This window comes from Panthera uncia, chromosome A2 (genome assembly GCF_023721935.1).
Source record: "Panthera uncia isolate 11264 chromosome A2, Puncia_PCG_1.0, whole genome shotgun sequence".
In the NCBI taxonomy this organism is placed as follows: domain Eukaryota; kingdom Metazoa; phylum Chordata; class Mammalia; order Carnivora; family Felidae; genus Panthera; species Panthera uncia.
Genome location: NC_064816.1, coordinates 25038549 through 25065111, shown reverse-complemented (window position 1 = coordinate 25065111; position 26563 = coordinate 25038549). Strand labels below are relative to the sequence as shown.

Here is a 26563-nt window from a genome sequence, read left to right as displayed (position 1 = left end):
CTGACAAAACCATGTAGTCACCAACATGAACAAAGTTTTATATCATTGCTCTTTTTTATCTCAAGGGTAGGAATGGAGACAACATTTAACAAACTTGTAAAGGGCTATATATGGTTAAGAATCAGCAGGACCTAGGTGACTACCACTTCCTGGCTACGTAAGTTGTTTAACCTTTGAGTCTTGGTTTCCTCATCTGTAAAATGGGCACAATAACCAAATATATACCAGAGAGCTACTGTGAGGATGAAATAAAGTTATGCATTTGAAGCACTCAGCACAGGGCCCGACCTGTACACAGAAAGACTAAAAAATCGTTAAATATTAATAAGCATTTAGAAGTTGTCTGTACCCCGCTGAAAACACAATAGGGAAAAGGATAGCTTTCACTCTTCACTGGGTAAGTTTCACCCTCCATGCTCTGGGAGGAAGGGATTAGAGATCTAGATGATTAAGATACAGATACATATTTTTAAAGCAGGCTCCACGCCCAGTGCAGAGCCCTGTGTGGGGCTTGAACTCACTACCCTGAGATCAAGACCTGAGCTGAGATCAAGAGTCGGATGCTCAACCGACTGAGCCACCCAGGTGTCCCATATGCTTAAGATATTTTAAGATTGGCCAGTCCTGAACTGCAAAATTTTACAAGTTAGCAGTTTTGATATAAACTTGATTGGACAGCCACTCCTCACTGTGTGATTGAAGAACTTGGGGGGGTCTTGTTAAAATACAGATTCTGATCCAGTAGGTCTGGGGGTCTGAGGACAGCCTGAGAGTCTAGGATTTTTTTTTTTTTTTTTTTTTTTTTTTTTTTGAGAGAGAGAGAGAGAGAGAGAAAGAGAACAAGAGGCAGGGAGGAGCAAAGAGAGAGGGAGAGAGAGAATCCCATGCAGGCTTCTCGCTTTTAGCACAGAGCCCAACTTGGGACTTGAGCTCATGAACCATGAGATCGTGACCTGAGCAGAAATCAAGAGTTGGACACTTAACTGCCTGAGTTACCCAGGTGCCCCCAGGGTAGTTTTCAAAACTTAGACTGCTGAATGGTACCATTTGTCTTTCCTTTTTTCATAAATGTCTTTTTTTTTTAAGTTTATTTTGAGAGAGCGAGAGAGGAAGAGAGAGGATCCCAAGCAGGTTCCTTGCTATTAGCACAGAGCCCAATGCAGGGCTTGAACTCACAAACTGAGATCATGACCTGAGCTGAAATCAAGAGTCAGACACTTGATGGACTGAGCCACCCAGGAGCCTTGAGATTCTAGGATTTTAATAAATTTCCCAAGCGAGGGGCGCCTGGGTGGCTCAGTCGGTTGAGTGTCCGACTTTGGCTCAGGTCATGATCTCACGGTTTGTGGGTTTGAGCCCCGCATCGGGCTTTGTGCTGACAGCTCAGAGCCTGGAGTCTGCTTCGGATTCTGTGTCTCCTTCTCTCTCTGCCCCTCCCCTGCTCTCGCTCTGTCTCTCTGTGTCTCTCTCTCTCTCCCTCTCAAAAGTAAGTAAATATTAAAAAAAAAAATTAAAAATAAACAAACAAATAAATAAATAAATTCCCAGGCAATGCCAAGGCTGCTGACCCGGGACCACATTTCTGTAACAAGGCACTGAAATTGCACTGCCTAATTTGGTAGTCACTAGCCACATGTGACTATATATTTTTACATTTAAATCAGTTAAATTAAATAAAGTTAAAGATTTGGTTCCTCAGTTACACTAGCAACACTTCAAGTGCTCAATAGCCACATGTGGCCAGTGGCTACCACATTGCACAGGGGAGATGTGAGACATTTCCATTGTTGTAGAACATCCTATTACACTGTGCTGTGCCAGAGCTTACAGACTGGGGAGCGAGGACTGCACCCAAAATTAAGGAATCTTTGATCACCAGATTGCCCCCAGCCCATCAACCCTTCCTCCACAAAATGTCAGCCGACTCCAATTTTCTAAAAAGTCTTAAAAGCAGGACAAAACAATACATGCCTCTCTTTTCCTAACCAGCACCAGATGTGGGCCTGCAGGCCTCGAGCAAATCTCCGATAAATAATTTACGTATCACTCAGCACCAAGTGACCCAGGAAAAACAGGACAAGCTGACACTCGTCCCTTCTACCGTAGCAGCTAGTTACAAACGCCTGACGGATACACAGCCTGCTGCACACTTACTCAAATATTTATGACCTAATTGTGTTGAGAGGACTCTACAGAAAAGTTTTCTGGAGAAGATTTCTCCAAACCAGGTTTTTGGAAACAGAACCATATACATTACCTGAATCCATTTGCCGCTAAATCCTCAAGAGAGAGATAAACACCTCAGAAGATCTGAAAGAAATCTTTGAGATGCATGAGGGCGGTTCTTTGCCCTCAACAAATGCTGGGTTTATCTCCCTCCATAGGTTTTAGTTAAGTCGGCCACAAAAGGAACTTCTGTTAAGAAGCCTTTAAATGAAACACAAGAAAAACATCTACACCACAGTGACCAGCTAGCACCCTTGGTATGCTCCAGATGAGGCCTCTTCAATCTGTGGACCGTGATTTTTGTTTGGGGGTCAGTCTGGGTTCCCTGATATTTCGAACAACTAGCAATTCCAATTCTCCTCAGGGTAAGGTCAGAATCTGAAATGTAAACCAAATGCATGGAAATAGATCCGATGACATCACCAACCTGAGATACAGGACTGGGTTTTCATTCAGTATTTTTAAGAACCGGGGGTAGCTGAAAGCTAGTTGGAAAGCCCCTTAACCAAAAATCATATTTTGGGATTGTGGTGTTATTCCTCAACCGAATTGCTTACTCCTGATGCAGACACCTAGTTATTTTTCAATGTCTTGAGCAAAGACCCAAAGGCATCTCTAGTGGTTCTTAGTTTGGTTGCCGGCTCTAATGCAACCTTGAATTCAAGAGCCTATTTAAGACAGTAATCACATGCTACCGTGCCAGGGTGGGGATTAAGGAGGCCACCGTTAAAACCACAGGTTCTGGAGCCACAGAGACCTCACTCTGCCTCATATTAGCTGGCTCCTGGTAGCCATAACCAATCTATACCTTGGCTTTTCCATCTTTAAAATGGGGTCAAGAGAAACCTACTGACCGGGCTGTTGCAAGGATTGAACAAGGTAATACTGATGAAGTTCTTACACAGTGCCTTGCACACTTATAAATAAATCACCATAGTAAAATCAATCACAATTGACTTACTTGACAAAAAGGAAGCCAAAAATAGTAGGCAAAACATCAATGGACTGTTAGTCTTGTGTTTGTTCTGTTTGAAAGCCCTCCTTATCGCTTAACCAATTATTAACAGGCCTCCTTTGTTTCTCTTGAATAACTATTTAAAAAACAAACTTGTTCTCAAACGCTGAGGTGTTCGTTGACTGTGGCTCTGTGTTCACTTGCCCCAACTGTCTCCTGTCCTCAGTGTGGGGGCGGGGGCTGACTCTGCCATGGGAAATCTCCCCTATAAGTTGGCAGCATGTGCGGTCAAACCGGGATGGGCCCTTGACTGAGGGGATTGAAGCGGCCTCCGGAGTCCAGGGCTTCACTGGTCGGCCTGTGGCCAATGAGATGGATGCTTCCTTGCGTCTCACCTGAAGGCTCAGAACAGTGAGGCGGCGGGCGTCGTCGGACGGCGCGATGACTGGCACCAGGTAGGGACTTTCGGGGATGTGCTCATCGTTGAACTTTATGGATACCTCGTAGTTACCTGTGGGGACAGGACAGTCCCATCATTTCAGAGATTCTGCGAAGGTGGTTCCAGAGCAGTCTCTTGCTTCTTTGCTAGGATTGAAATGTCTTCCAAGAGATCCTACCCCCGCTCCGTGGCCATGGCTGGTGGGTTGAGGGCAGGTCACCTGGCTGAAGCCGAGCCAATAGGAGTCTCTTAGTTGGGCAAGGGCAGAGATTCTTAACCTGGGTCCACAGGCCCTCTCCAATGGCCTGTGTATACAGCTCAGGAGACCCATGAAACTTGAATGGGGAAACAAAAATTTTATCTTTATTCTCACTAACTTCGAGCTAAAATGTAGCATTTCCTTTCTTTAGAAATGTCAACAAGAAACCACGGCACATTAGAAGCACTTGTGACTTTGTCACCAACAAAGATCACAGACATTTTTCATCACTTTACAGTTTTACATACAACTTGACATGTCATTTATACTTACCACTATTTTGAAATTGCGGTAGCTAATAGACCATCACCAAATCCTACGATTTAATGTATTAATGAAGATAACCATCTGTTGCTGTGTTACACATTTCTTGAAGATTTTGATAACTACATTTTAGTATAATTGATTTCCTTTATAATCCAATGTATTTTATTCTATATGTTTTAAAACATTATCCTGAGAACAGTCCCCATAGGTTTTATGCCCAGAGGGATCCATGGCACACAAAAGGCCAAGAGCTGCCGCTCAAGGGAGCTCAGATGCTGAGGCCACTCTTTCAGAGAAGCCACAACAGCTAGTGGCCAAGGATGGGTGGAGAAGGCTCGTCCGTGGAAAGAACGACATGGTTGAATGAAAGCCGGAGGCAGAGAGGCCAACAGAGAAGGACAAGAGAACAAGAATTCCTGCCCCTTGGAGGTCTGACATGATTTCTAGGAGATGCTCCCATGCGCCCATAGAGACAAATTCCTCTTTTCATTGAGCTAGCTTGACAGAATTCTGCTCCTTACAATCTAACCATCCCCCTACAAGGAAAACGTCCTCAGCTGGTCCTTGGTTACATACCAGGCTCCTGGGCAATATAAGACACACCGCACGATCCATTTTTATGGTCATCAAACGTAATCTCGGCCTTACTGGGGCCCTCAACGGCAATGGACAAGCCCCCAGCGCCTGCTTCCCGGGTCCAGATGCTGAACTCAGCTGAGATAAAGAAACACCTGGTTAGTGACTGAGCCCCAGATAGGCCCTCTTGCTCAAACGATGCTGGGTTACATGCTGCCTTTTTCTTTAACCCCAAGCAGGGCCCTAAGGGAAGGAATCACTGATGTTTCCCAAGCACCACCCATGAAAACATTAAGTTCATAAGAAACAAGACATCTTTGAACACACCAACTAAGGCAGAAAAAGATGAGAATGTTCCATTTTTGTCCCTGTAGATCTTTCTGCCAGCAACCACCACTACAATAGGTTTTGTAGAATTCTAGTGTGTTCCACGGAATGTTATTGTTGAAGGATGCTCTACAAAGAGCTTTGTCAGTCTGCTCCTCACTCCGACGCCCACACACTCAGTCATGATATAGGCTCCGAGGAGTGCCCCCGTGAGAAACTTGTTTAGCTTTGGGTCAGCGAGCCATTCCCAAACATGTTTAGCCACAGAAGCCTTGTTTAAAAAAGATTTTTTTTAATGTTTATTTATTTTTGAGAGAGAGAGACAGACAGAGCGTGAGTGGGGGAGGAGCAGAGAGAGAGAGACACAGAGTCCAAAGCAGGGTCCAGGCTCTGAGCTGTCAGCACAGAGCCTGACACGGGGCTCGAACCCACGAACTGTGAGATCATGACCTGAGCCGAAGTCGGATGCTTAACCAACTGACCCACCCAGGCGCCCCTACAGAAGCCTTGTTTTAAAGAATGCCCCTTAACAACCACCATCGGAATCACATACACTGAGTCTTTCTCTGGAATAGGGTGAAGGGTGCGGGGTGCTGACACCGCTAGGCCCCTTGTCTTCTACCCAAGTAAAAAGCCTGCCCCAATGCTCACCTGGGACACCTGCTTCTCCTCTCTCCAGGCCGGGGCCTCCCGCACGGACCTTGTGGGCGCCCCCCTCGCCGAGTGGCCCCACCGTGAACTGGAAAGGGCTGCCGGTCACATGCTGGCCGCGGTACTTGACGCTGACTGTGTGAACACCCATCTCCTGGGGCACAAACCGGACGCAGTGCGAGTTCTTCCCCATGGACACAATCTCTGCCTCGGTCACGCGGCCAGAGGGGCTGGTGACATGGGCCGACATGTCACTGCTGTCAATTTCTGAAAGGGGGCAGGAGTTTGGGGAGGTAGAGAGAGCAGGGTTAGGGTGAGGGACCAACACAGAGCAGGACATGCAGGACAGGCAGCAGAGGTTGGCAAGGCGGGTGCAGCCCAGGGGTGTGGGATGCTCAGGCTTTTTCCCATTCAGCCGGGATACCTACCCTCCTGTCTCCCTCAAATCCTGGGAGGCTGTGGCCAGCATGGAGGCAGTAGGGCCCCTCTGGCCACCCAGTGCAGAGAACATTCTAGGGACAGTGACACTTTTTGCCCCACCAAGTACTTTTACAGTCTTCCTGGCTGGAGCTAATTCCACATGGCAGTTTCAAACCAGAGTCTGGGGCTGGCAGTTACAGCATGTAAATAAAAACTACAATAGCTCAGATGTTTCTAAGCCAAAGGTGGTATGTGGCCATCTAGCATGCTTATAGAGGCTCTTCTCCATAGGTGGGTAAGGGTAGAAAACTCCAGACGCATCACCCCGTACTTTCAAGAAGCTTTGGCATTTCTTTTAGGCAACAAGACAAAAATGCATTTAGAGAAAAAAGGTGAACACCTGTTGGTCACAATGGCAAAGGGAAACCATGCGTGAGCAAAGCTTTGAGCAAATCAAATACCAGAGGCCGTGCTTTCAGAAAGTGACGTCTCAGGTCACCAACATTGGGAAGCAGACCACGTCTGCTGCACCTGACACGTGCTCATGCCATGCCAGTGACTGTGCCTGCACTGACGTGGTGGAGACAGGTACACCGCATGCTGGGTGACCAAGTAATGCCATCACCTAGAGCCACATGAAGCGCGCTCGCCAGCCCTACACGATCTGGGCTGAGCAGCCATGACTTTGAGCCCTGAGGACAGAGAAAGGAAGGGGGGTTGAGGAGAGGGTCACCCCACATGGCCTGGGTCTGGAAGACATCTGGAAGTTGGTGAGCTGTCCTCTGACAACAGGGGACCATTTAGGTAATGAGAGGAAGAGTGAGTCTCATCCAGAGTCATCTGGTACCAAGTAGCTGATCACAGCAAATAGAAACTGAGCCAGAGAGTCTTTAGATAGAGTAATCGACCACACTAGTTCCTCAGGAAACAAACAGACAAAGGGAACAAGCAGCTGATTTGCACAACGAGAAATGTAAAGCAAATGAAAACACAGTCCATGTCCCTAGTGACCCAAGAAATGAAGCTGGAAACCGGACCCCTTATTTTCCATCAGAATGATCAAAGTGGGAACCAAACACAGTGCCCAGTGCTGGTGGGGGAATGGATAAACGGGTACTGATCCTTTTTCTGGAGGGCAGTCTGCCAAGGTGTAGCAGTTTTTGAAACACATCAGCCCAGTAGTCCCACGCTGGGACATCCATCCGACATGAAGGTAGCCTGAGCACACAGTGGAGAACGTTTGTTCCAGAGCGCCGATTGTTGGAACCCAGGGATGGAAAAGAGTGTACTTGGAATAGGACATCGCATACGATGAAGGATGGTGCATCGGGACATGGAATGGAATCTCATGTACTCACTAAAAATTGGAAGTATCTTTTTTGACGTGGACTATGGTGTGTAACAAGGACACAAGTGTGATCTGAAACTGACCCCACGTGTTCATGAGGCTGGAGGCAATCAGGGTTCAGCTCTGGGCCTCAGATGTGAACCTCAACCTCCCCATCCCCCCAGTTGTTGGGGGATGAGGTGACACTTAACTTTCCTCGTTTTTGAACACGTGAACTTTCCGCGATCACAAGGCATTAGCTCTTTCTAATAAGTGATTCTGTGTGGACACTGCAGCAATGAGGCTTTCCCCACATTCTCATGTGACGACTGTGCCTCTGCCCAGGAAGAACCCGCCACCCGCCAATGACTGGCTCAGAAGCCAAGGTAAGTAGACATGGGACAAGTTCGGAAAGAGGGGAAATGCAGCGTGGGAGAAACGGCCCCCTCTCCAGATCACACCATGAGCTTCATCTGAAGACTCTATAGATATTCCGTGCCACAGGATCTGTCCAACAATATAGTGTGTGCCAGCCTCTGGGCAGAGGACCCTCAGAATCTGCACTCACAGTGACGTCTCTCTATAGAAGGAACCCCAGGCTACATTCAGACAGACTGAAGTGTCCGTTTACACAGTTCACGGCCAAAGGGCTGAATGTGGCCCACCCACCCAGTCTCCACTCTCATTTTAGGGATGGAAGGGAAGAACTAACTTTGGGAGGATGCCATAAGGCTGACACTTTTGAAATACTTCCAAATATTGGCATCAGCAGGGTCAGTTCTCTCACTGACCTGACTCTATTCGACAGAGATTAAATTCAAATCTAAAAGCTTATTTATCTCCCCCCCCCCATGTGACACAGTAAAGCTATTTTCATTCAGAAGAACAAAAAGGTGGCAGGTAAGCAGATTTTTTTTTCTCAGGTGGGGCTCTGTGAAAACAGTATTAAAAATATAAATAAATACAATACTTACTTACTTAAAAGCAGTCACCCATAGAGGATTTAGTATGTTCTAGGCCACACCCGGATGTGGTTTCTAGTGGCGCCCACCGCCCTGACCCCTAAACAACTCATACTCACCTGGGATTTTCAGGTTCAGGTCACAGATGCTTCCGACAGTGGCGACAGACGGGGCCCGACTGGTACGGGTGATGCTCTCCTTGACTCTTCCCTCTCCGCTGATCTTCACGGTAAACGGGCTCCCTGCAAGAACCAAGAAGACCCTTGTGAGCAGCCCAGATAGGCTGAGGCACAGCATTTACAGAAAACCTAGGTGTTGGACAGGGAGGGCAGAGGGGACCAGACTCACCAGGCACGTGCTCATCAGCAAACTTGGTGGAGACGATGTAAACCCCAGGCACAGTGGGGAAGTAGGAGACCTTGCAGGTGCCATCTTCCAGGTCCTCTGTCTGGATGTCCACTTTGCTGGGGCCTTCCACAGCCAAGGATATACCACCATAACCTGCAACACCGTGACCCAGAGCTGATGGGACTGCAACTCACTGGGGGTGGGGGAGCTCCATGCATGCAGCAAGGACATCAGGCTCTGGAAATGCAAACCGCTATTTCCAGATGTCAGAAAGACAGTAATGTAGGCAGCCCCAGACAGAGGAGCAGGTTAAAAGCTCTGAGAAATCCTGTAGTGAAAAACCCTGCTGAGCATGGCTTTGACCATAGAACTCTTTTCTCAATGATATCCATTTAATTTTTTAATTTTTTTTAGAGACAGAGAGTGAGCAAGCAAGGGAGAGGGGTGGGTAGTGAGGAGAGAGGAAGCAAGAGAGCGAGAGAGAACTTAAACAGGCTCCATGTTCAGAGCCTGACATGGGGGCTCGAGCCCATGACCCTGGGATCATGACCTGAGCTGAAACTAAGCGTCTGACGCTCAACTGGCTCAGCCACCTGCAGCCTCTCAAGGGTATCTATTAATATCCCACAGAGCACCTGTCCCACAGAAGCCACTGGGAAAGCCACTCTGGCCACACGCCTCCAAGAACGGCATGTATTAATCACCGGCTGTAGGCCTGACAATTTGAATTTTTAAACTGCTCCCAAGGTGCCTCAGATGTCCAGCCAGGGAACCATTAAGACAGCAGATCTGAAGGTTTAACAACCTGAAGAATCAACAAGGAGCATCAACTCACCAGGACCAGAAAGTCTCTAGCCCTCTCCCGTGGGACTGTGACTTTGTCTAGAAGTCACCAATGTGACCATCACTCAAGAAGGCAGAAAATGAAGATACTGTCATGTGGCATAGTTTGGAGAGGGCCAACCAAATTCAAGCCATTTTAAAGAGGGTACAGGAAGAGATTCCATATTTCCATGAAAGCATCCCTCAGCTGACACAATCTTGGCAAGCTGGACCAACCTCCTTTGCTTGGGCTGAGTCGAGGAGACCCTGGAAAAGCTGCAGAGAATGGCGGGAGTACACATAATGACAGAGATCTGGGAACTGTTTTGACTCTGGATTCAAATGCCAGAAGCAGATGGGCTGTTAACTCTTAGAAGCCTGTTTCTTCATCTAGAAAACGCATATAATTCCCACTTCACTGAGGCTCATGGGACTTAAATGATAACGCACATATAAGGACCTACATACAGTTAGAGAGATGCTAAGAAAGAAAAGGAAGATGGTAGGATGGAAAAACAAAAAGAAGCAAAAAGATCATTCCCGTGAGCTCTGGGCCTTTTCCTGGGAGCATCCCCACATACCCGCATCCCTTGTGTCCACGATGAATTCAGACATTTCAAAAGTCCGGCCCTCTGACAGGCCACGGCCATAGACTTTGGCTCTGCGTGCGTCACCGATCTCAGACTGGACCACCATGATGGACACAGGGCTGTTGGCCACGTGGCTGCCGTTCTTCTTGATGCTGACCAGGTGTTCACCCACCTCCCGGGGGATGAAGGAGATGCCTGTACCAGAGCAAAGCTTCGGGTTTGTAAGGTGGGAGAACAGGATGAAGGAGAGGAGGGGGGAGGGAGACACACTCACAAGAAGGGAAGCAGGACTTCCCTCCTGACTCGCCAGCATCCAAGAGCGTGGTCAACATCGCCATGCAGAATCTCACTCAGACTGTTATCACGTGTGACCCAGAAGGTTTATCACCTCATACTCTAATGTGCTACCAATTGCCCAGGACCGGACTGGGGCAATGCCCATCTCCCACCCAGCTCCAGCCAGGAAGGTGGCCTGGGCTCACCGATGTGGTTGTTGGGCAGCCTCTTCAGGAGACAGGGCTCGTCACGGCCAGATGGGGCCTTAATGCTGGCCGTCAGGGTGCTGAGGTCGGTCTCGCTGATGTCAAGCAGGAAGTCAGCAGCAGAGCCCAGCTTTACCTGAGAGCACCGTCTGCTGTCATCTGGGAAACAGCCCCCCCCAAATGCGGCTCTTGTTACATGTGGGTCACCCCAGCTCTCTGGAGCCCTCATTCCACATGCCATTTACAGATGATCAGGTGAGAATTAATTACCCAAAGTTAATTGAAAATACCTGTCTTGAACAATAAGCAGACCTAACCAACAATGAATGATTGCTAATTATGTCTGGTTAAAGGGAACTGGCAGGCACTGGAAATTTGAGTCTTCTCAGACCACTTTTTAAAGGAGTCTTTGCCAGTGGGAGGCACCTGTCACCTGTCTGCCATTGTCTTGGGCATTCCTCAGGTGAGCACTCATCATCTTCTACACAATACTGCTGACTGCTTAATAGGTCTAAACAACTTAGGGATATCCTTAGGGATAGGAACCTCATTTTTCCTATCTCCTTTTTAAATGTTTTTTAAAATATTTTTTTAATGTTTGTTATATTTATTTTTGAGAGAGAGACAGAGAGAGAGAGAGAGCAGGGGAAGGGCAGAGAGAGAGGGAGACACAGAATCTGAAGCAGGCTCCAGGCTCTGAGCTGTCAGCCCAGAGCCCAACGCAGGGCTCGAACCCACAAACCGTGAGATCATGACCTGAGCCGAAGTCGGAAGCTTAACTGACTGAGCCACCCAGATGCCCCCTCATATCTCCTTTTTAACCCACTGATAGTGTGATATGAACACAGCCAGCACAACAGACATTAGGAGTGTGGACTTTGAATCAGATAATGTGTATCTGAATCCCAGAATACCCATGTCCGAATTTGGCTAAGCCACTGTCTCTCCAAGCGTCAGTTTTTCCATCTGTAAAATGGAGAGAGAATCTATCTAGTAGTGATGCTGAAGGGCATCTTTGGGTCCATGTAGCCATGTAATAGGTATCTGAATGCCTCTATCTGAGGGCCTGCTATTTTGCAGGCTGCAGTCAGACTGGCACAAAAAAAGTGCCCTCCGAATGGCACTGCTTGGTTTTCCTTGGATTACCGGGTAAGGGAGGAATTAGGCCAACCCAACAGTGACTTTACACCCCAATTCCTCCCTAAGGAGTCTGTGTGAAACCTCCATGTAGAGGCCTAGCCTCCTGTTGCTGGTCTGATGGGGAGAGAGGCTGTTAGGGCAGCTGTACTTCCCCATACCTCCAGGAAGCCCCCCGGCAAGCCAGGTGACCTTACCTGTGATCTTGGCCGTGAAGGGGCTGCCAGGGATGTGCTTGTCATTGTACTTGACCAGGATGCTATAGTCACCTGGCAGGGTGGGCAGGTAGGTCACTGTGCATGTCCCATCTTTGTTGTCAATGCAGCTGATTTCGGCCTTTGAAGGTCCCTCGATAGCCAAGTCTAGGCCCCCTGTGGATGGGAGGAAGGAAGGAGAACCTTTAGGGAGACAAAGATTCCTTGTTTCAACAGGGATCATACCTCATCCAGGGCAGTCCCCATGTGAGGAACAACAGACTGACACACGCCACAGGAGCCAGAGGCCAGGGGCACGTCAGAACAAAGCAGTTCACGTGGTAAAATTGTCCACTGGAAAGACACTCCACCATCTGATTTCTTCACTACAAATGACCCCGAAGTTCTCTCTATTCTTAAGGATACTTGGGATGTGAAAGGAATAGCATCCTACACACCAATCATGCGTATGGGAGAGTCACACACACACAGCCCTGTTGGTTGGGCACTGGATGCCATCCTGAAAATCCCTGGGTGGGCGCCTGGCTGGCTCAGTCGGTGCAGCATGTGACTCTTGATCTAAGGGGTGTTGAGTTTGAGCCCTGCATCAGGTGTTGAGATTACTTAAATATAAAATCTTAACAAAAAAAAAAAAAAAAGAATCACAAATTTAGAAGTCTCCACGATGACAATGGTCATAGGCATAGAGCTTTATCTGGAATGGGCGGTAACACATGTAGTCAGTCCGCTTGATATTTGTACATGTGCAAGATAGAACAAATGCAAAACCATCATTTTCCCAAAACATGCTTCAATTTCAGGCAAGTCACATAACACATTTCATATAATCAATATGATTTCGATCAGAACACAGAGGACTTCAGAAGTTCTGTTTTGGGTAAGACAGAGCAGCTGTGCATAAGACATTTATGAAAAACGGGGCACCTGGGTGGCTCAGTTGGTTAAGCGTCCGAGTCTTGATTTTGGCTCAGGTCATGATTTCACAGTTCGTGAGGTTGAGCCCCATGGTGGGCTCCACACTAACAGCAAGGAGCCTGCTTGGGATTCTCTCTCTCTCCACCTCCTCTCTGCCCCTCCCCTGCTCCTTAATGCTCTCTCTCTCTCCTCCCAAAAACAAACAAACAAACAAAGAAACAAACAAACAAAAGCTACCCTGGAAATGTGTCCACCTAACTCTCCAAATGGATGGCCAGAAGCATAAAACCACATAACCACACGGTACCTTCTCCTGCATCCTCGGTGACGATGGTGAAGGTGGCAGTTTTGTTGGCCACTCCATACACCAGGCCTGGACCGTATGCAGAAACACTCCCACTGTTCGGGTAGTTCACGTAGAACTGGAGCGGGCTCTCTGGGTTTGCAAAGAACACAAAATTGAGGGGGACTCATGGAGGGACAAATGCATAGCTTGGACAACCAGTGTCTTAACATTCACCTAATAGCAAGCAAGGCTGGTATTTCCTACACAGAGGTAGAAATTGAAAGGAAACTCCAGGGGCACCTGGGTGGCTCAGTTGGTTAAGCATCTGACTTTGGCTCAGGTCATGATCTCATAGTTCGTGAGTTTGAGTCCCGTGTCGTGCTCTGTGCTGACAGCTCAGAGCCTGGAGCCTGCTTCAAATTCTGTCTCCCTCTCTCTCTCTGCCCCTCCCTCACTCTCACTCTGTCTCTCAAAGATAAATAAACATTAAAAAAAATTTAAAAAAAAAAAAAAAAAAGGAGACTCCAGTAGATTTCACCATGCTGGGACACCCAACAGGTCTACTCGCTGCCTTTTTTTCAATCACTGCACAAGAAAAACAATCCCAAGGTTGCTCCAGTCTAGAGGGGGGCCCAAGCAGGGCAGTGCAGCTCAACTTAACCAATAAGGAGGAAACATCTGGCCATGTGGAAAAATGACCCACTACTGGAGGGAACACAACTGGAAAGGTCTTTTGGGAAGGCCATTTACCATGCTTTCAAAATATAAGGCCCCATGAGGCCCCTAGGAATGTATCCCTAGAAATCTTTCTCCCCACCCTGCTCCCAGTTCTGTACAAGGACTTCATTTCCACAGTGCCCAGATCCAAATTAGGAAAAGGCTGCAGTGTCCAACAATAGGGGGTCAGTTAAATAAACATTGGTCTACTTGTGCAGTTCATTAAAAACAATGAGGAATGGGGCGCCTGGGTGGCTTAGTCAGTTAAGTGTCCAACTCTTGATTTCAGATCAGGTCATGATCCCAGGGTCATGGGATTGAGTCCCATGTTGGGCTCTGTGCTGACAACACAGAGCCTGCTTAGGATTCCCTCTCTCCTTCTCTCTGCCCCTCCCCCATGGATGTGTGTGCATGAGCGGGCTCTTTCTCTCTCACAAAAATAAACATTAAAAAAAAACAAACAATGAGGGAGATCTGTGTATATTATACTTGAGAGATTATAATGTGTCTCATTATAAAGAGGAAAAGGAAGGGCGCCTGGGTGGTTCAGTTGGTTAAGTATCCGACTCTTGATTTCAGCTTAGGTCATGAACCCAGGATCATGGGATCAAATCTTGTGTAGGGCTTGTGCTGAGTTCCTGCTTCAGATTCTCTCTCTCTCTTTCTCTCTCTCTCTCTCTCTCCCCCTCTGCCTCTGCCTCTATCCCCTGGTCATGCTCTCTCATACTCTCTAAAAATAAAAATAAAAAAGAGAAAAAGGCAAGTTGCTATATAATATTAATGCCATTATCTCATTTCCTTGGAAGAACAAATTTATGTATGCATGTAGGTAGGCACAGAGAGAAACATCTGGAAAGATACACACCCCAGCAGTGGAAGTAGAAGGGAATGGGAGAAGACATTTTTTACTTTCTCTACATCTGCATCTTTAGAATATTTAGATAAAAGTAGATAATATGTTTTCACTTTAAACAAACATTATGCACACATGTATGCATGAACCACAACAAACATATCAAGCTAGGAAAAATATTTGTTAACTTCTATCACAAAGGGCTAATCTCTCCAATATTTAATTTGCTCTCAGAAACTGTTATGACAAAGCCAATACAGAATATTGGCCAATGGCCAAATGGAAAAACCTGGCCAAGGAAATAAGTGCTCAGTTCACAGAAAAATACAAATAGTCCTTAAACATACAGAAAGTTGCTCACTCTCATTCACAAGGGAAATACAAATAAAGCAACACCAAAATACTGGTTTTTGAACTGTCAGTGTGGCCAAGATCCAAAAATCTGACAGCCTATTATTCCATTGGCAAACTGGTGGAAAAGCAGGTGCTGGTCTACATTGCTGGTGGGTGTCTGAATTGGGGGAGCCCCACTGAAGGGCAATTTGGCAAGATCGATCAAAATGATAGATGTCTATACCTGTGTCCAGCAATTCCTACCCTGGGAACTAAATCTCACAGATATACCTTCATGAGAGTGAAATGATGGAATAAAGGCCATTCATTGCAGCCTGACTAGCGACAGCAAAAGGGAGAGAAGAACCTGAATGTTCTCCAACGGGGGGAAAGGTGAAATCTATCACGGTTTATCCAAACGGTGCGACATGCTCTATCATTAGGACATGAAAAACTCTCCTGGATATACAGTTAGACTGGAAAGGGCAAGGTCAGAGCCATGTGTAGTGTATGCTACTATTTATGCATAAGTGGGAAAGGGCTTAAGAATCTATATTTCCTGGGGCATCTGGGTGGCTCAGTCAGTTAAACGTCCAACTCTTGATTTCGGCTCAGGTCATGATCTCATGGGTCCTGAGTTCAGGCCCTGCACCAGGCTCTGTGCTGACTGTGCAGAGCCTGCTAGGGATTCAATCTCTCTTTCCCTCCCCCACTTGTGCTCTCTCTCTCTCTCAAGATAAATAAATAACACTAAAAAAAATTTAGGGGCACCTGGGTGGCTTAGTTGGTTGAGCATCCGACTTTAGCTGTCATGATTTCATGGTTCGGGGGTTTGAGCCCCGTGTCGGGCTCTGTGCTGACAGCTTGCTCAGAGCTTGGAGCCTGCTTTGGATTCTGTGTCTCCTTCTCTCTCTGCCCCTCCCCCACTTACACTCTCTGTCTCTCAAAAATAAATAGATGTTAAAAAAAATTTTTTTGAAAAGAATCTGTATTTCCCATTTGTTTATAGAGTCTTAAAAATGTTCTGATATCCAACATAAAAAATTAACAGTAGTCAGGTTCAAGGAGAGGTCAGGTGGCGATATGGGTGGGAAGGAAACTTTTCCCCACATCATTTTTTAAACCATGTGGAGATGTTGCCTACTCAAAATATTACATTTAAAAATAGAGAACCATTTGAACAATTAAAAAAAAAACAAGAATAACACTGTGCTGGTTGATGGACACAAAATCTGAGCTGAATTTCCTTGTCAAGGGCACTGTGAACATAAAGCATCTTGTTCTCTCTTCTGCCCCCAAACCCCACACTCCATAGGGCTCTGTAGGCCAGGCTGGAAAGTCCCTTCGTGCGCCTCACATTTTTCTCCCAGCTCACCCTGTGGCCACACTCGGCATAGTGACAAAGACAATCATGAAGCTAAGGGCCTGAACTGTGACCCAGGATGCTTAGCTGCATTGTCCCTTCTGGAGAGTGGCTAGATCTGCTGGGGACACGGGCTGTTTGGTTTCACAGGGACACTGACACTGCCTTCCCGATCCTGCCACTGAGAACTGTTTCCCACACAGCAGCCAACTGAACGTCTCTGCAAACCTCCCAGACATTCAGGCCCAAGTCTTGTTGTCCTGCGGGGAGTGCTGGCCAAGGTGCCGAGCCTGACTCACCAGGGATGTGGCTGCCCATGTATTTGATGTGCATCTCATGCAGCCCGACTTCAGTGGGGGCGTATCTGACGGTGACTGTGCCGTCCTTGTTGTCCACAATCTCAGGCGTGGCCGTCTTCCCAGAAGGCATGTGGACCTCTCCTGTTAGAGCACAGGAAGAGAGAGCCATGAGCCCACCAGCGGCTTCCCCCAGAGAGGCTGAGCACAAAGGCCCAGGTGGCCTTCAGAGGCAAGAGCACTCACTGCTGCCTGAAGCATCCAAGATCCACAATGGGAAAACAGAGACACGTTTGCCTTTATTTTGTTCCCTTTTTCTTCTACAAATGCAGCAGGCAACTCAAGTAAAGAGTTTTTTACTTTTGTTCTGACAAATGAGAAGCTCACACAAGACTAGAGAAGACCACAAGGCCAGGAGAATTAGCAGAGTATCAACTCAAAGAGAACGAGGCATTAAAAGGAGGCTAGAAGAGAAAGAAACTCTTGTACAATAGGCTTCAGTGTCAATGTCATATCTGGAAAGGTGCAAGAATAAGAGAAGGCAGGAAAAAAGGAGGGACAGGAACCCGACAGTTGTAATCTCAGGGGCTCATGGACTGATCCCCCCACAGCAAGAAACAGGGGTGCTAGGTTCAGGACCCCAGGTGTCGGGGACAGGTGGAACCACCTCCCAGGCACCCTTCTGGAAAGCTAGTGCAAGCCAGTGAGAACAAAGCGGCTTCCATGACAGTGCTTACCGGTGATTTCTCCTTTTCTGACGGCAAATGGAATGACCAAGTCGAAAGGCTTAAAGCCCAGGCCGTTCATGTCACTCACTGGGACATAGGCCTCCTCGGTTACCTAAAAACAGGAAGCAGTGGTCACTGGGTAAAGTGGACAACCGTGTGGGCCAATGAAACAGCAGAGGGCAGAGAGCAACTGGGAATTTTGCAAGCTAGTGCAGCCGGGGTGTGGGGACGTGGCTGCCCGTACAGGACGGGCTTAGTCTAGCTGCCCCCAGGGCCAGAGCAGGACCTGAAGGACTGGAGAAGTCATGCTGACCAATTGCTAAAAATCACTAGGCAGTTTGCTTGTAAAATTCCCAGCAGTGCTCACGGGACAGTGGAAAAGTAAGAGACAGCAATGTCTGTGAGTCCCAAGAGGCTCCACCTGGAAAGGTTTAGTTGCTTGTGGCCTGGAAAAGAAGGTGCGTTTTAAGTGGCAGAAAGTAGCAGCGGGTGGCTTTCCCCCTGAACAGAAACCAAATGTGCTAGTGGCGGCTGAGAGTCAGCAGGAGGGCTTGAGGATGGCCCGTCTTTCTCTGAACCGCGGAGACAGGCTACACCGAGCGTGATCACAGACATGACGGCTGGAGATTCGTGGAGCGCATACGATGACACGGGTGGGTCTCATTACAGAGGAAGCGGGGATCATTGTGACGGACTGATCAGTGGGGGACAAACCAATGACCAGGACACCCAGAGGGCTGAAGCAATCCCCAGAAGCAGGCTGCAGCTTTTCTGAAATGAAGGCTGAGTAAACACAGAAACGCAAAAAGGAGAAAAAAAAAAAAGTGTACCCAGGGCCTGAATCCGGGGGAACATGCATTTACCGGTGCCTCCTCCACGGCCTCGACTTCCCCATCTGTGGCCTGGTCAGTGGCAAATGGAGATTAGTTGGGAATCACATTGAAGGGACATTGCTACTTAGATGCTACAACCTGAGGCTGGCTTCCTCCCCATCTGCTCCGTCTTGCACAGCAGGGAGCCACTCCCTCCAGCAGGAGCCTACATTCTTTCTCCCCTTGTGGAGAGCGAGTGGGATCCTTTCTTCAAAGGTCAAATCCACATGCCCTTTGAACCCACGATCCCACCTCTATGAAGCAGGCCTATCGACATGTTAGCAGGCAAGTCCACAGGTAAATGATGTATGCAAGGCGTTTTACCACAGCTGTTGATGGTCATGAGAACATGACCTAACCTAAAACGTCCAACTGGCAGGGAGTCAGGTAAGTAAATTATGTAAACCTGTACACCTGAAGAAGCTACCAAGTCTGATGAATTAATGTGGAAGGGTACGTATGACACCCTGAGGGATGGAAGCAAGTTGCAAAGCAATGTGTATGATGTGACCCCACGCATGAAGTTGATGTGTGTGTTGTGCAAATGGGAAAAATGAACACTAGTCACTTTCGTGGCATGAAACTGGAAAAGTGGTCTTCTGTTATTTGGTAAGGGTCCATGGTCTTAATGTGTTAAAAGTCTTTATAAGCTCATTTTTGCTTCAAACCACAGACTTCATGTTCCAATTGACCTGATAAAGGAGGGATCGTCTTCTACGACAGTCAACACTGAACTGGAAGGCCACCCCCTGGAGGAAGGCCTACACGCCTGCATTTACTCCTTTGTATTTTGGCATCTGTGGAAAGGGGACTTCATTTAGAAAGACTTCAATTTTTGAAACAGCCCTCTCCCCATCTTCTAGGGCTCTCTTGTAGCTTGGGGCCATGCAGGGGCAAATTGGCCAGGAGAACAATCTTTCAATGGCCACGCTATGGCCTTCAATCCATTCTCAACAGTGATGAGCAGATAAGCTGGCTTCATGATGTATTTAACTGAACCAGCCTGCTGGGCCTCCCTGATACATGAGCTGTGAAGGCAGTACTGTGTGTTCATGTCCTTTTGGCCACAAGTCTGTAGAGAGAGGCAGGGAATCCACATACAAAGAAAGTCTATCTAGGTAAGGCTGGAAAAAGCTTGGAACAGGAGAATAAAGACCCAAACCAGGTACTGTGGGTGACTGCCCTTTTCTGCCTAGCTCATTGCACCAGCAAGGCCCGGGGACCACTCTTCCATGATGCCTATATATTCTAACTCACCAGATAAAACCCGCTACAGACTAAAACGGATTCTTAAAACTGTAACTGGGGCCCTTCTCTGGAAATAAGGATATAAACTCTCTAGCTGCATTTCTTTTCAGCCTTTTCTATTGAAGGAGAAAAACACTCCCAAATGAACAGGCTCAAAGTTGACAAGGGCTTACATCCTTGAGACAAAAAGGAGCCTCCAGATTCTTGGCAGAATGTTTACAGATAAACAAATATCTATGGAAAGGGGGAAGAAGGGCTACAATAGATTACAGACTGTTTGGATGGGAGGCGTGGCCTTCTCTTTGGAATGTAGTCTCTTCTCTATCACTACATAAAGTGAAATCGTGAGAAGGGGCTTCGCAGGCTGTGTGGGGCCAAGTCACAGAGGCCTTATAAGAACTTTGTGGTTGAGCACCGCTGTTGCCCGTGGCATCAAAGGACACTGTGTAAGGGGAGACCCACAGCACCTGATGGCTGTCCACAGCAGGCACTCTGGGCTCAGTGAACTTGAGCCTGAGCCTTGTTCCTATACCTCACCTGCAAAAGGGCCAACAATGCTTGGTTTTCTGAAGGTCAAATGAGATTTCTAATATTTTCTTGGCTGAAGAACCTTCATAATCAGAGGAAGGTCCAAAAGTCACTCGCTGAAAATTAAAGAACCTCACCATTCTCTGGCCCAGAGGCCCACATAATGGTTTCCCTTTGCACCAGGTGTTACTATTCAAAAGACATGCTATTTCCCGCACCTATGCAAAATCTGAATCTTTCCAAAACAAAACTGGAGGTACTTTGTGTCCTGGGATACAAGTCAAGTCTGCAGACATAACGGCATCAGGAACCTCTCTCCTCAAGGCCATGGAGATGAGGGAGGAGGAAGGAGGAAGAATAAGCAGAATAAAAAATGTGATGTTTTACTTACAAACATTTTTTGTCAAAGTGTATCTTTCTGAGCTGGGCTTAGGCCAGGATATTGCTTAAGACCCTTAGTATGACAGATACTTTGGTGGCCAATAAGGTTTCTTAAAAACTCTTAGAGCCAAGGGTCTCTGGATTTCTAGAGATTATTCTAGGACTCTATAAGGTCATGACTGCTTAAGAAAAATTTTTTGAAGAAAAAAAGGGGAAGGGGATGTTCTAGCCAGGATTTAACGAATGGCAGCTGTTACTATTTCTATCCTAGCAGAGTGCTCTAGGGAAGGAATTTTCCTTACCATGACAGTGAAGGGGCTGTTGGGAATATCAACGCCGCCAAAGCGCACATAGATCACATAGGTGCCTGGCTTGGCGGCCGTGTAGAAGATGTCGTAGGTGCCATCCTCGTTCTCGATGACATCAGCCTCAGCCTCGGTGCCGTCTGGGGTCAGAACCGTGCAGGTCACTTTCCCCTTCCCAGCAGTCTTGGCATCAACCACAAAGCCCACTTCCTCGCCGGTTTTCACAGTGGAGGCGATTCCAGGACCTGTAGAAAAGTTCAGGGGAAGAAAATGGAAGCTCTAGCTGTAGACAAGGGCCCTGGAGGCCTGAGAACAAATCTCATATTCATGTGGTGATTCAAGGTTCAAGCATTCAAGGGTATGGGGATGACAGTCAACTTCCCTAAACAAATATATACTGGGCATTTTCTTAAGGGCAAGGTACACACCAAAGTGATCCAAACAGGGTTCCTGCTCTCGAGATGTTCCTAACCTAACCTAACAGGCAGGCAGATGTAGGCCAGGCACCAGGAATGACAGCTCAATGTATTGTGGAAACGTGGAGGAGGAGCTAAGTACAGAAAAAATTATCAATTGTTTTTCAGAGAGGAGTCCTGTAGTACATCTCTATAAATAAAGTCCTAAGAATGTATATCCCAGGGTTGCCACATTGACAAAGGGCTTTTTGAGATAAGGGGAATGGCTGAATTCTGAAGGACAGGTACTCTTGGCTAGGGGAGACATAGAACCTCTGTCCCCAAACCATGACTAGTCTCTATCTGTCTGACTTGTGGCACCCCTTCATACAGGATCCACATATCAGGAAGTGTAGAAAAGTGAGCTAAAAGCACACTGGCAAAACAATTTAAAAAACCCTCCAAGTGTGTAGAAGCAACAGGGAATGCTAAGAACACGTTGCTCAGACAGTGAGTAGTAGAAGGAAGCCTGGGGCCAGTTTGTGGAAGGCCTTGAATGACAGAGAACTGTGGCCTCCGAGAGCCCCCAGGCTGAGAATATTCTGCTCAGGATTCCGCCCCAGCAAAGGAGGGAATAGGGCCTGGAAAGCAGGGAGTAAGTCCACACCCAGTATCATCACTCCCACAGGTTAGCAAAGGCAATCTAGTCGTACCTGGCACAGCACAGACCTAAGAGGTGGCAAATTGGACTGGCCAGTGTTTCAAAATTTCTCAATTTTTGAGCCCAAAATTGCCAAGTTGAGGAGTTTACAACTTGCTCTAAAAGCCAAAAGTTTTTCCCCATTCAGAACAAGAGAAGATAGGAGAGAAATAGAACACATCCATGGTGGACCTATGTGTGATGTAAAGAGAAGCAAATCTGTTTCATCTCAGAGATGGGGATTCATGTTGAGGAATCTGGTGCAGTAGCATCAGAGTAGCAAGAGCTGTTCTTAGAAACGGAAGGGCCCATGACGGTCTTCATGTCTTAGAAACTGAAGGAAGTATGATGCTCAAATGTATTCCTGGAGACATTCTGAGATACAGGCACAGTCTCCAGTGCTAAGGAAAAAACCTAGATCCTTGAACGCGTTTCTCTAACGCTGACCCAAAATGCTCTTGAATAAATCTTGAATAATTAAACCATCGACTCATGAAAGGGAGGCACACATGTGCAGCTTTTCATGGGAGCCACTATCTCTCAACCAAAGCGCCCACTTCAAAAGTAACATAATAATAGCTTCCATGCGCCTGGCACCGTGCTAAGCATTGTTCGTGCCTGACCTCATCTGACCTTTGCAATAACCCTGGCAAAACGATCTCTGATCCTGAGAAGAGTTTCTTGAATTCAAATGTTCTCAGCAAGATCTTCTATCTGAGTCTGACTGAAGCTCAGGGTGGTTGAGCAACCTGCCCTAATCACGTAGCTATTAAGTGGTAGAGACAGGCTAGCCCTTGGCTTTCTGATTCCAAAGCCCACACTCCTGACCTTGACCTGCACTCACCTGTGGCCAGACACTTGCTGGCATCTCCTGTCTGTGTGGCCCGGATGCGGTAGGGAGACAATGGGATGTCATCCCCCCCATAGGTGACCCCAATCATATAGCGTCCGGTCTTGTCAGGGATGTAGGTGACAGCATACGTGCCATCTTTATTGTCGTGGACAGTGGCTCTTTTGGGCTTTCCCTCTTGGTCCTGGGAATCACAGAGAAATGCTATTTAAGATGCTGTCATCAAGATGTAGAAACCATTCATGGGAAACCGAAACACATTCTGCTCATTGAATGTGAGCATTCCTCTTCAGGAAGAGACAGAATTACTGGCTTAATACAATCTTTTTGGGGGGGTGGGGCTAGGGAGAAGAAAGAGTCACAGATCTCTTTAACACCATATGGACATGGTCAATGTTTAGGAATTTTTCGGTCAAGTGAACATGTAGTGATTGAGCTCCGGATCCACTAAAATACAGGGAGACAAGAGGGCTCCTGCACTTGCACCACCACATCCACTCTCTCCCTTTTCTCTTTAGTAAAAGGTACCCAATTCTTGGCTGGGTAGACTGTTCCCACCTCCTAGCATCCTCTGCTACCAGGTATGGCCATGTGACTTGTGACAAAGTTCCAATAAATGCGAGAGAAGTGGAAGTACACAGAGCTGCTTGAAGTGGCTCATTGACTCGAAAGTCCCCTTTTCCCCTGCTGCTCCTCTTCCTCCTTCCAGCTTGCCATGTGCATCAGAGGGCCCGTGGTCCACGAGGAGGCCTCCAGAAGAAGCCACAGTCAGGACACAGGAGCAGAGAGATGGAGCCTGTTTCTCTGCGGAGCCATATAGCACCCAGGTGGCTTGCCTCCCGGCTTGTTTAAACAGAGGGAATAATCCCATGTTTAAGCCACTCTTGTTTGCCGGGTATATTGTGATACGCAGCAAAGCTTAGTCCTAACTAATCCGATGAGTAATTGAAAACATTTTAAAAGAAAAACAGAGGAACAGATATAATAGAGATCAAACTACATGAGATTCATCCACACGTGGTATTTGGAGCTACCCCTTCAGACCTCTCAGGCAAGCATGTTTGTTCTCTGGCACAATTACTGACTCTCTGGTCGGAAAAAAAAAACAAAAAACTGTCAAACACTTGCATCAGGCCAGAAATTGGTTGTTAAAACCTTATTCTTATCCCTGGCCAGGAAATCAGGTCTTTATTAATAAAGTTGGACCCTAGAAGAGAACTCAAAGTTACCGTTATCTGAACAGCAAGCAGGCCTTCCCCGGCATCTCTGGCATCGATTGCAAACTCCACAGGCAGACTGGCAGGCACACCATAGGAGCTGAGGCCAGGGCCACTGGCAGTCACTTTGCTGGCATCATATGTGGGAAGGACCTTGACCTTAAAGGGACTTGAAAGACACACACACACATCCCCAGTCAGTGTGGATACCATCAACCATCAACCCCTGCTACATCTTTATCTCCCTTACACAGAGACTGGGCTTGAAATGAGGGATTTCTATAGCAGATAAGATAGTGGGTGCCTTAAGTACCTTAGACCCAGCAGAAATTTAAAACCATGTAACCATCATATGACAGACTGGCTTTCCCTGAGTGCATTCCATGCGATACACACTAATCCCCAAGTTGATTTGGGAGACAAGGTTAACTCACTGTTGTTATGCTAAGAAAATGGTTACCAAAATGGGAAGGGAATATTGGAATTAAGAGACAATACTGGAACAAATAATTAGAATAATAAAATTAATATTCTATCTTCTTTTCTATTTTTAGAATGCTTTAGATGGTGAATTACCTATTAACAAAGTAATACATAAATATAATATATAAATTATGTATTTCTATATACCTAGAGCTATATGTATATTAGGGGTATGGGCAAAATTTTTTCATCTTAAGGAGTAGAAAAAGAAACCTTCAGAGGCTGTTTGGAGAGTGGAAGAATGTAGGAAACATTTCATATTAATATGACTGAGGAATAGGTTTCTATCCAACACCCTCTGGGAATGCTATTGCCAACCAAATCCTCAAAAGAAGTAAAAAAGTAAAAAAAAAGTAAAGAAGTCAAAAAGTAAAAATCTTTGTCCTAATCAGAAAACTACTTGCAAGGCCACCAGAAAGAAGACTTTGATGAATTAATGCATTCCTTGTTTCTTCAAAGATTCCCAACTCCTTAATTTTAGCTTGTCTTTAAATTAAAGATGGCTGAAAAGAACAAAGTAGGAGGAAACAGGATGCTAAGAAAGGAGCAGACACAAATATCAAGGCTAGTGTATTGATATACCTGTGCAGAGCATGCAGGTTCTCGGTGATACCTGCTGATCTGATGGGTGGATGGATGGGTGGATAGATGGCTGGGTGGGTGAGTGGGTGTGTGGATGGATGGATGGATGGATGGATGGATGGATGGATGGATAGATGGATGGACGGTTGAGTGGATGGATGGATGGTTGGGTGGATGGATGGGTAGATGGGTAGATAGACCAGTGGGTGGGTGGATAGGTGGATGGACAGATGGATAAATGAATGGATGAGTGGATCACCAAGGCAGTGCTGGTCAATCCTGCAGAGGAGTAGGCTTCAGGCTGGTTTGGACCCTCTTCTGTAAGTGTCAGGAGCTTACCTACGAGGGATCTCTTCATCAGCGTATTTAACCGAGACCATGTAAGGCCCCTCCTGGGATGGGGTGTAGGTCACTGTGTGTGTGCCATCCCCATTGTCCACTATGTTCACCGGCTCCACCAGGCCTGAGAACAGAAATGATAAGTCTGAGGAACTGCTTGGACTCTCCTTCACTCCACCCTGGGCTGAGTTTGAAACAGAATCACATTCATCCCAAACCAATCACATTGGTTTCCACTGATGAGTAACATTAAGGCAGGCAGGCCATAATCAGAGGCCTGAGAAATCACAGGAGACAGGATCCCCAATTCATGGTTGCAGAAATGACCCCAAGAGACACCTTCAGCTTTCTGTTGGCTAAAGTACACTCAGTCAGCCCTTGAGTATAATTAAGGAGACTGCCCGTGCTTGTGCAAAGATGCATGTTGCAGACATGCTCTACCCTTTCAAGCTGGTTAGGCATGCTTGGGATGTGGCAATTTTACTGTATAGCTGAGGAAGGGCCAAAGAGTCCACAATTCTGAACAGAAAAATTAACCAATGGGCTGGCCAGTCAAGACTTATGGCCACCTTTGATCAAAGACCAGTATGGCGCCGGCAGGATGGGCATAGGTGCAGGACAGGTGAGGGTGTCAATCTCATGGGGTGAGGGGACCTTCAAAGTGATGCCTACAGGGGATGGTTAGAGACTATGTTAAAACATAATCAAGGCATGCATTGCGTTGGTAGATTCCAGATCCCAGTTCTGAACGTGAGCATCAAGGATGGGTTAACGGCAGAGTAGGTTAAGCAAAGCATGGTCTACTCAGTAAGCAAAGCAGAGGAGGCAGGAGCAAGGCAATGTGAAGGATGAAGCCAGCAAGAGGCATTCAGGTCACATAAATTAGAGCAGCAGGCAATAGGAAAATGCAAACCTGTCTCCGTAAAGTCACCCTTCGGGTCACCTTTAAAGAACTCTGAAATGGCTTTCAAGGGGCTGCGCCATGACTGGGAATCCACCTCATCAACTAAAATTAAAAGGCTGTTACTTCAGAGTCCTCCATAATAATATAATAGAGGTAGATATCTAAGTAAAGCACCCCCTTCCCCTCTCTCTCTCTCTCTCTCTCTCTCTCTCTCGCTCTCTCTCTCACACACACACACACACACACACACACACACACACACACA

At 47.0% G+C, this 26563-nt stretch overlaps 1 protein-coding gene across 4 annotated transcripts in view; it reads right to left on the bottom strand.

Annotated features, from left to right (window-relative positions):
* FLNB (filamin B) overlaps positions 1-26563 on the bottom strand; it is a 142982-nt gene that overhangs the window by 12118 nt on the left and 104301 nt on the right. The window contains exons 26-42 of one of the 4 annotated variants that reach the window (XM_049640769.1): positions 26308-26400; positions 25395-25518; positions 24003-24159; positions 22768-22957; positions 20826-21073; positions 18325-18396; positions 17504-17606; positions 16770-16910; positions 13226-13354; positions 11986-12159; positions 10652-10810; positions 10161-10364; positions 8758-8910; positions 8529-8651; positions 5701-5967; positions 4723-4860; positions 3577-3692 (exon numbers count right to left, since the gene is read on the bottom strand). In XM_049640769.1, the coding sequence (XP_049496726.1) occupies positions 3577-3692; positions 4723-4860; positions 5701-5967; positions 8529-8651; positions 8758-8910; positions 10161-10364; positions 10652-10810; positions 11986-12159; positions 13226-13354; positions 16770-16910; positions 17504-17606; positions 18325-18396; positions 20826-21073; positions 22768-22957; positions 24003-24159; positions 25395-25518; positions 26308-26400 (2591 nt within the window). The remainder of the gene's footprint in view (positions 1-3576; positions 3693-4722; positions 4861-5700; positions 5968-8528; positions 8652-8757; positions 8911-10160; positions 10365-10651; positions 10811-11985; positions 12160-13225; positions 13355-16769; positions 16911-17503; positions 17607-18324; positions 18397-20825; positions 21074-22767; positions 22958-24002; positions 24160-25394; positions 25519-26307; positions 26401-26563) is intronic. The other 3 variants (XM_049640770.1, XM_049640771.1, XM_049640772.1) reach the window with 3 other exon arrangements.